The 10,976-nt window shown below is 38.7% G+C and overlaps 1 protein-coding gene across 2 annotated transcripts in view; it reads right to left on the bottom strand.

Annotated features, from left to right (window-relative positions):
- Positions 1 to 10,752, bottom strand: part of pip5k1cb (phosphatidylinositol-4-phosphate 5-kinase, type I, gamma b) — a 73,606-nt gene extending 62,854 nt beyond the window's left edge. For both annotated transcript variants that reach the window (XM_081374794.1, XM_081374793.1), the window contains exon 1: positions 10,616 to 10,752. In XM_081374794.1, the coding sequence (XP_081230920.1) occupies positions 10,616 to 10,712 (97 nt within the window). In that variant the 5' untranslated portion in view covers positions 10,713 to 10,752. The remainder of the gene's footprint in view (positions 1 to 10,615) is intronic.
- Positions 10,753 to 10,976: the final 224 nt, after the last annotated feature.

Raw genomic sequence — 10,976 nt, 5'->3', positions numbered from 1 at the left:
GAGGAAATGCTAAATAAAGCTCCGGCCTTCAGCTCCTGTTCTAGTGTTTACAACCTCAGACACGTCACGCGTCGGCCCTGCGCGTGTGACGAGAAGCTCATCGAACCCAACAAAGAAATCACAGAGATGCGTCATCGGAGGAGAATGTTTGTAACTCAACTTGCAGCATGAACAGTAAATTGAATTTTTTATTTAAGAAACAATAACCCCCTAGTAGCCCCCTAATGAAGCACTGGCAACCACCCAAAACACCCTAACAACACCCTGGCAACTGCATAGTGATGCCCTAGCAACCACCTAGAACACCATAGAAACCACCTAGCAATGCCCTAGCAACCAAACAGAAAACCCTAGCCACACCAATAACAAAGCACTGGCAACCACCCAAAACACCCTAACAACACCCTGGCAACTGCATAGTGATACCCTAGCAACCACCCAAAACACCATAGAAACCCCCTAGCAATGCCCTAGCAACCAAACAGAAAACCCTAGCCACACCCTGGCAACTGCATAGTGATGCCCTAGCAACCACATAGGACACCATAGAAACCACCTAGCAATGCCCTAGCAACCACACAGAAAACCCTAGCCACCCCAATAACAAAGCACTGGCAACCACCCAAAACACCCTAACAACACCCTGGGAACTGCATAGTGATGCCCTAGCAACCACCCAGAACACCATAGAAACCCCCTAGCAATGCCCTAGCAACCAAACAGAAAACCCTAGCCACCCCAATAACAAAGCACTGGCAACCACCCAAAACACCCTAACAACACCCTGGGAACTGCATAGTGATACCCTAGCAACCACCCAAAACACCACAGAAACCACCTAGCAATTCCCTAGCAACCAAACAGAAAACTCTAGCCATACCAATAACAAAGCACTGGCAACCACCCAAAACACCCTAACAACACCATGGCAACTGCATAATGATACCCTAGCAACCACCCAAAACACCATAGACACCACCTAGCAATGCCCTAGCAACCAAACAGAAAACCCTAGCCACACCAATAACAAAGCACTGGCAACCACCCAAAACACCCTAACAACACCCTGGCAACTGCATAGTGATGCCCTAGCAACCACCTAGAACACCATAGAAACCACCTAGCAATGCCCTAGCAACCAAACAGAAAACCCTAGCCACACCAATAACAAAGCACTGGCAACCACCCAAAACACCCTAACAACACCCTGGCAACTGCATAGTGATACCGTAGCAACCACCCAAAACACCATAGAAACCCCCTAGCAATGCCCTAGCAACCAAACAGAAAACCCTAGCCACACCAATAACAAAGCACTGGCAACCACCCAAAAGACCCTAACAACACCCTGGCAACTGCATAGTGATACCCCTAGCAACCACCTAGAACACCACAGAAACCACCTAGCAATTCCCTAGCAACCAAACAGAAAACCCTAGCCACACCAATAACAAAGCACTGGCAACCACCCAAAAGACCCTAACAACACCCTGCCAACTGCATAGTGATACCCTAGCAACCACCTAGAACACCACAGAAACCACCTAGCAATTCCCTAGCAACCAAACAGAAAACCCTAGCCACCCCAATAACAAAGCACTGGCAACCACCCAAAACACCCTAACAACACCCTGGCAACAAAGTTGGGCATCACAAAAATGAAAACCTGCCTTTATTATTTTTATATTTAACTTCACTTTTAACTGTACTTTTCTTCTTACATTAAACATTCCGACTGCTGGACTTCAATGATTGCTTGTGGGAAGATGTAAAAGAAAAAGAAAAAATCATATATATTCATATCTAGGCCAAAGAATAGACCTTTCATCTCTAGCGTTTGACACATATCCCCCGTCTGATCCGCATCCTCACAGGTGCATGCTGTCCTGTCCCATATAATCATCATCATCTCCCGAAAAACCTTTTACTTAGAATGAGCAATCTGAGAAATTATATTTTCACTCGGGTCAGCGTTGCTCTGATTCCTCTGAGCACTTCACGCGTCACTGGACTAATCCAGTCTCTCCACTCGTGTTCAACAGAATCCAGTCCACATAACAGCATCAGCGGCCGTGAAACCACGCTGACGTCTTCATTTGTCCTCGCCATACGACAACATTAAAGACCTTGAAGAACTCACCACTGTTACAGACACAAACAGACATGGGCAATTTGATGACACTTGGAGTTTTGCTATATTGTTTATATTGCGGTGTGTAAATATATAACACTACTGATACTCCAGAGTGATGAAATGCATGAATGAGAATACAAATTTGAGACGTGCTTGATGTTATAAGCTCAATAAGAAAAAATCAACAACAACAAAAAAACTTTGCTCAGATATGTGCATATTTGAGTATATAAGTCTCCCTGTAGTCAATAATTGCATCCCTTAAAACTCATCTTTGATCACCAAAACTCCTTGAAAGAAAATTCTTCATGGCTTATAATATCTTGAATGTAACTCGACACCCTTGCCTCATTTAGTATGCGCGGTTCAATGAATATGCAAATGAGCCCCGCCTCCACTCACTCACTCACTCAGAGATCCACTGGTTGACGATCACACGTTGATCTGATTGGTTACAAGGTAGTTTGTGACGTCAGAAACACCAGCGATTTCAAAGCGTGTTTTTGAGACTGTCTTTGGTTCACTGCAGTTTTAAGGGGAAAATACTCAGCAATGCTGTCGACTTATGAATTTACACATGGTTTGTCTTAAAGCAGATTAAAAACACCACATAGACACATAAACAACATTAAACGCTGGATTTACACCACAGGGGGACTTTAAAATATTGATGAATATTGATTAATTTCTTAGATCAAGCATCTGAGATGACGTTAAATCTCAAAACAAAACATACCCGAGAACCCCATTAATGAGAAATGAATCTCTGACGACGTCTCGTCTCGTGTGCGTGTGCGTGTGTGTGTGTGTCTGCAGTGAAGATGAAGCTGGAGTTCATAATCACCTTATCTGATCTCAACAGCTGGAAGAGTCTCTTCTTCACTCCGTTTAGTTACATAAGCCTTATGTAAAGACAGCAGCCCGTGGCGTCGACACACACACACACACACACACACACACACACACACACACACTCGCTCACTGATGATGTGTCACACACTACATGACAGAACTCAAAGACGACGACTGTGTTTGTTTCATCCCTTCATTCCCACAGGATCTCAAGCACATGTCAATCACACTACATTCATAACATAACATTCATGAGTGAAATATGAGTGATTTATCTGCACTTATCTCATGTTGTGAAGTCAGAATACATCTGATATCTCAAAGCTACACTGGAAACAAGACGGGGGAAACTCTTTATGATAATTACTGTTTACAGGTTGTTTAATTTGATCAAATATGTAATACTGTACATAAAGGTTCAAAGGTTTTGGGGTCACGGCATGTTGTTTTAAAGACATTAATGCTTTTATTCAGCAAGAACGCATTCAATTGATCAAAAGTGACAGTACAGACATGTATAATGTTGCAAAAGATTTCAGATAAATGCTGTTCTTTAGAACTTTCCATTCATCAGAGGATCCTGATAAAATGTTTCCATGAAAATATGAAGCGGCACAGCTGTTTTCATCATTGATAATGATCATATGTTTCTTGAGCATCAAATCATCATATCAGAATGATTTGTGAAGGATCATGTGACAATGAAGACTAGAGTAATGATGCTGTGAATGTTTGCATCACTCACGAGCTGTTATATTTGTGCATTAGATGTTTAGTCTCTGTCTGGTCGTGTGTGTTTCTATAACACTCCACTGACACATGAGCCGCTCGCAACGGCAACACACAGCTCATGTTCAGACCTTACACAATCACAGACGTCTCACATGACCTGAGCGTGACGGAGACTTCATTAAAGCTACACTATGTAGGATTTTCTCCCATCTAGTGGTGAAATTGTTTATGACTACCAACTGAATATTACTTTCTAGCCCCTCCCATTCCGAGGGCGTTTAACTTCTACGGTGGCCGGCAATCTTGAGTAATCTCCCTCTCGCATTCGTCACGGTGGCACTGAGTGTAAAAACGTGAAAGGCAAAGCTTGAATTTCCAGGTATGTCCCTCTTTGGCTAATGTATTTTCAAGATGGATGCGGAACATGGCTTCCGCCATTCGAGCGACTCGCTCGTATGTATTATAAATTGCAGATTATACACTTACGAGAATACTTAATTAGTTGGTTGAAGTGATTACACATTAATGAGAATGTATAATTTTGAAAGAACAAAGTGTTTTTTGCTAAAAATCAACTTAAAATATTACAGTGTAGATTTAATCATCACTAGGCGCGTTTCCATTACAGATTTGCGTAAAACTTTAGCGATTTTTTCTAAATGTCGACAAAAAACGATTGCGAAATGACGGCGTTTCCATTAACCGATGTTATGCAATTAAAACTTCATTTTTTCCTCTTGCGATAAGTCATGCCAAAAATCATGGCGACGGATGTTGTTCGGTTTATGTACATCTCAGCCACTCTACTGGCCATTATTATTAATGGAAGGAGACGTATGTGTGTTTTCCAAGCATTAATGGTGAGGAACGACCCTTATTATACTTGTGAGCGGCTCATATGAGGAGTTTCTGGGTGTTTCTCCCTCAGATCTGCTTCGAGGTCTTGATTGTGGCATTTATTTGAGGTTTAGAATCCAGTATTCCTGTCACTCTTTTGTCTTTTATGAATTTAATAAAGAACTCAGTCTCATATTCTGTCCAAACACTGAGTCATCACGTCAGCTGACCTGTAAATGCGCTAAAACTGTTTCCATTGCAGTTTTGTGAAATATTTATTTTTCGAATTGCCTGTAAAACCCCCTCATGCGAACGTAAAAACTGTTTTGCAATAAATGGGAGTTTTTGCGAAATTGACGTGTTTCCATTGGGCGTATATTTTCAATTCGCAATTTCAATTTGCGCAATTTGAAGGGTAATGGAAACGCGGCCACTGAAAATATTGATGGAAACACTTTATTTCGATGGTCCACTTTAGATATTCTACTAACTATAAGTAACTTTGTAACTACATTTCCATTTACAGAAATTTAATAATCAAATGTAAAATAACACTATACATAGTCTTCACTATATACATTAAATATAGATTAATCCTTATTAAAGCTACAAAAGTTATTCAGCCAAGATCAGTGAGTGATTTTCTTTGTTTAATTATCGTTAATGAGAGACGTCAGAAGGAAAAATAGGCTGCTGTCACTTTAAGAGTGAATGCACTGATCCAACATACTGATATACTGATAACGGTTTATGTTCACTTAAGACATAACTGATGTTTACGAGGATATTCAACAATACAGGCATTTTCAAGCACAAAACGACGTGAAGGAGAGCTCAATTCATTATTTGCTATAAATGTAAACTTCTTTTCAAACTTTTTTCAAGTTCACTTTTTTAAACTTTTTTCACTTCAGAGACAAGTTCAGAGTTCATAGTTTAAGTTGGAAATTTCATTTTCAGGTCTGTGCTCAAAAAGTGAATAAATGGTTGAATAAACTACTGCATAAAAATAATTTTGTCCCCTAAAATACTAAATATTAAATAAAAACATTATCGAACTAAAACATTGTACAATAATTTCATTAAAATTTTCATTAAACATTTTTGACAGTTTCAAGAGAAATTGTACTTATGAAATCCAGTCATAAAAATGGAATTTAATACGGAATTCCGCAAGTTCTGGATGAACAAATCAAGAGCTGTACACTTAATTAAATCACGATACGGACTAGTGAATCCTGAACCACAAAAACACTCTGTTTCCTAACCGTGTCGTGCCGTGGCATGTGTGTGTGTATGCAAATCTATAGTTCAGGTACGAGCACGTCTGTGTGTGAGAGTCCGTGACGCTCGGCGCTGGGAGAAGAACACAGGTAGATCAGGTTACCTATCGAGTCTCAACAACAGCCTGAACACAACAAGCCATTCGTCTCAGTCCTCGCACTTCAGATCGCTGCGTCACAGGTCTGATCTGAAGGCAAAACCCAGATAATCACTCATTCTTTATTGGCATCTTTGCTTCCAGGAAGAACCTTTAACATTCATGCAATCTCTCCATTCTTTATAGTGGAAGACGGTTCTTTAGATTATAGAACGATGGCATTGCTGAGAAAAAACACTTTGCATGCAAGCTTTATTTGTAAGGGTTTAGAAGAACCATTTTTGGTTCCCAAAAGAACCTTTAAGTGAACCGTTCTTAAAATAACCTCTTTTTTTTCTTAGTGTAAAGAACATTTTTAGAATCTAAAGAACCGTCTTCCACTATAAAGAACCTTTTGTGCAATGGAAAGATTGCATGGATGTTAAAGGTTCTTCATGGAACCAAAGATGCCAGTAAAGAGCCTTTATTTTAAACCCTCTGGTTCTGTTCGCGTGTCGGTCCAAAATTACAGAATCTCAATGACATGAATGTACTATATTTTAGTTCGAGAATGTTTTAATTTCATATTTTGTATTTTAACTATTTGGGCGTAGAATTTCCAACTTTCAGTGTGGTAAATCTTCAGTGCTTTGGAGCACAGAATGAAGTTTGTTCTCTTTTGTAAAGACGATACTTGGTTAATTATTGCTGAAGTGAAAACAAAATGTAACTTGAAAAATAAAATTTTACATTTATTGTTATGAAAAATTCAAATTTTTTATATGAAATATATATTTCCCAAAACAAATTTTACTCTAAAATGGAAAGAAAATCAAAGCAATAAATCGAAAATTTCTCAAAAAATGAGTTTTCAGTAATATTGTGTTTGGCCGCAGTACCAAACGCTTCCACTAGAGGAAATTCATCTCCCATTCATTTCCAATGCGCTCATTTTAGACCGCGAACAATACAAGTGTGACTATTTTTCTCATGACCATTTAACCTTTTTGAATCATGTTTGTGTTCACATAGCAAGTGCCAAACCTTTATCAAGATTCATACCATTCTAATGAAGTAAAAAAAAAATATTTTTTTTCATTTTCGGCCAAAAATGACCAAACAACACCAGAGGGATAAGAGTCTCTTTATAATAGCGGTAACTAATACATCATTTTACATTAACTTACATAAGACCAAGAAAATATGGTTCATTGCAATATTCAAAAATGCCAAAGTTTGGGACATTTTATAAACTTTCACATTCTATTTGGTTCACCAGCAAAACTAGTACTAATCTACAATACGACTAACAACGTCCAGTGCAACATTACACCAGGACACTATCAAGAACAAGAGCAAGAATGGAGACCAGCATGTCTGATGTCCTTCCTCCCATAATGCATCTCTAAACGCCTGTTTCCTTCCTGTGATTCCCTGATATGGGATTCAATGGTGCATTTATTTGATCAAACCCGACCGGATTTATTTCTCAAGATAAGCTGGACTGATCTGAGAGCAGGTTTAACGTGTGCGATTCACAAACCTTCAGTTTGAGCTCAGGATGAGCTGGATATGATCTAACGTTCCTCCAAAAAAACCTGCAGTTTTACACACAAAACACGTGAAAACATGCGGAAGAGCAGCGTGACACATCAGATCACATATTTCATCTCTCTTTACTGTAAACAAACACTGATCATGGTGGAAAAACTAAAAATGGAAATAGCTCAGTTTGGAGCAATGTCTTCTTAAAGGGACGGTTCACCCAAAAATGAAAAGGCAACACTTTATTTTACATGTACTTACCGTAGTATTAATAGTAAATTATGCATATTTACATGCAACTAACCCTCAACCAAACCCTAATCCTACCCTAACCCTATAGTAAGTACATGTAGTTGCTTAATATTACTCAGTACTTAAATATATAATTACACTGTAACAATGACACCTTAAAATAAAGTGTAACCAATGAAAATTCTGTCGTTTAATCAAGTTGTTCCAAACCTGTGTAAGTTTCTTTCTTCTGTTGAACACAAAAGAAGATATTTTGAAGAAAAGTTGATGGATATAGTAGTTTTACAATTGAAGTCAATGGGAAAGTCGTAAAAAAACGACTTGAGGTGAGTAAATGATGACAGAATTGTCATTTTTGGGTGAACTGTCCCTTTAAGAGCAATGAGATTAAATGGAAAGCAAATGGAAACTTTTGCTAAAGTCTCCTACTTCTCAGATGTTATCTTTACTTCTCCCAGTTATCTTACATGTGTCTTCTATAGAGTTTCAGATTTGCCAGATTACCATTATGTTGTGTTTCATTTAAAGGGGTGGTCGAATGCCCTTTTCATAAGATGTAAAACAAGTCTCTGATGTCCCCAGTGTGTGTGTGTGTGTGTGTGTGTGTGAAGTTTTAGCTGAAAATACCCCACAGATATTTTTATATATCATGTTAAAATTGTCACTTTTTGAGGGTGAGCAAAAACGTACCGTTTTGTGTCTGTTCCTTTAAATGCAAATGAGCTGCTGCTCCCGGCACAGGGGGCGGAGCTTCAAGAGCTGCACTCACACAGACATGCATTGAACATTTCAAAAACGTTTAGCCTTTTATGTTCAAACCGGAGTCAGAAAGATGGAGAGACTCGAGAAGAAGTGACAACATGTAGACAACATTTCTGAATGGTTAGTTGATGAATTTATGAAGCTTATGTGTAGTTATCTTCTAGTCACTGATTAGCATATTCTGTCTTGATAATCTATAAATCGTGTTCAGGGGGCGGGGTTTATGTAAATTCTAGGGTTGGTGATGTCACTAACCCGGGAGGAATGTGGTGTAGTCTCTACCAGCCGTTTGTTGTAGTCCTTAAAAAGCCATTTCTTTAAAAGCAAATATCTCCCTTTGCTTTGAGCTTTGAGCGTTGTAACTTTGCAGATGTTGTTTATGCTCAAACAGCAACATTACACACTAATTAAAAGGAGATGTTTCTCCTAAAGCCCAGATCATTTGGTCTGGTGAGAAATCTGATGAGAAAAGTTTGAGTTTATATTGAGATACAGTATCTTTCACAAATTAGATCTTATATATATTTACGAGAGAAGAGGTCGGAAGTTTCTCAGATGTGTTCAGAAGAAATCTCAGATTTGCCAAGAAAGTCTTCAATGAAAAGTCTCAGTATTTCTCAGCAAAATGATCCGAGCTGCTCGCCACTAACCCAGCAGTTTAAAGGGAAGCGGATGTGATGATCGGACACACAGGGATGAACGGGAATGCTGAGTGTGGAAAAGCGTGGCTAAAAACAGGATTAACAGCCTGAAGTCAAGAACACAGGACCTGAAGGAGACCCCCTGTCCGCTGTGTATTCTCAACAGCTGTCAACACAAGGCATGCTGGGATGGAGGAAACACTCCGACAATTATTATTCAGATTGACTTTGTGTTTTCATTTGAAGGACAAACCGACCATCACATCACACACACACACACACACACACACACACACACACACACACACACACACACACACACGCGACATGTTCCCTGCAGATAAACAAACACTGCGTCCGAACGCATCAACACAAACAGCACTGAGCTTCTTGTCGTCTCTAAAACAATCTCTCCGGGGAAAGACGTCAATAAAGCGCTTGTAGGCTGAACACTGTCACTTAACGTTACATTTAACTCGTTTCAGTGTCCGTATTAACTTAAGTAGATGAAAAAATTACTCTAGAAAAGAGCATTTTGCTAAAAAGAATGCACTGTATTACATAATTCATTCTATTTTTATTTAACCTGTTAGTGATGTCTCTATTGTTTAATGCATGCTTGAATAAATCTGTCATAAACTGACATTAAATGTTTGTACAAGTCAGTTTTAGCTATTTGAATGTTGATTATTAAATAAGTTTAAAATATGCATTGGTCATTAATTTATTATTTATTCATGCCAAGTGCATCCAGAATTTTTTTAATTCTATAAACACTGTGTGTGTGTGTGTATATATATATATATATATATATATATATATATATATATATATATATATATATATTCTATTTATTTATTTTCTTTTTTAATGTATATATATTTTTTTCTATTTTTTTTATATAATTCTATTTTATTTTCTCTATTTACTATAAACTTCACAAATTCCTTGTGTGTGTAAACATATTTGGCAATAAATCTCATTTTGATTCTGATATTAATTTACTTTAAAGTAGGCCTACTTCAAAGATTGTAAAGAACATTGTGCTATTTTTAATATATCGGGTACTGATATTTCATAATTGTCATATTATGTCATACGACAATTGTCATATTATGTCATATTCATAAACCATGTATTTGGTATATTATTACAGCAGTGTACCGATAGTCATATTCATAAACAATATAGCCTATTTGATATATTATTACAGCAGTGCAATTTATATGGAAATAAACAGAAAAATTAATAATCTAACCAATTTGCCACTTACAATTAAGGTACTATGGCAGTAGCCTACTTTATTATTTCAGTGACTGTATCAAATGAAAACACCACGACACTGTTCGATTACCATATTATTCTGTCAGCTACTTCCAAAATGACTTCATATAAGCCCATGTAATAACTGACATGTTATGGAAGCGCAACTTGCACGCATTGCCGCGAGCCGTCAGTGAAATGCAAGCATGAATGTAAAAGATCCTCCGCATTGCATACCGAGATCTGCAGCATCAATCCCGGATCCCGTGATCACCGAGTCCGTGTCCTCCGGTACCGCGGAACAGCCCCCGGCCGCGGCTCCCAGTCCCTCCATCAGATCCCGGGCACACGGCGCTCAAACCAGTCAAATGAAGATATAACACATGATGTGCGTCCGCGAGTCTGCGCGCGCTCCTGACAGCTGCCGCACCGCGCGCGCGCTCGTGCGAGTCCAACGCGCTCGAGCGCCAACGATGACGTCACAGGGCCCGGCGGCAGCTCTGCGACGTTTTCCTACAGTATATCTAGCAAAATTTCATATTCATAAATGTAAAATTTCTAATCTTTTAAATCTAATTTCTGTTTCAGAGAAGGCCAA

This window comes from Scardinius erythrophthalmus (genome assembly GCF_964197995.2).
Source record: "Scardinius erythrophthalmus genome assembly, chromosome: 9".
Taxonomy (NCBI): Eukaryota; Metazoa; Chordata; class Actinopteri; order Cypriniformes; family Leuciscidae; genus Scardinius; species Scardinius erythrophthalmus.
This window is presented reverse-complemented; position numbering and strand designations above follow the sequence as displayed.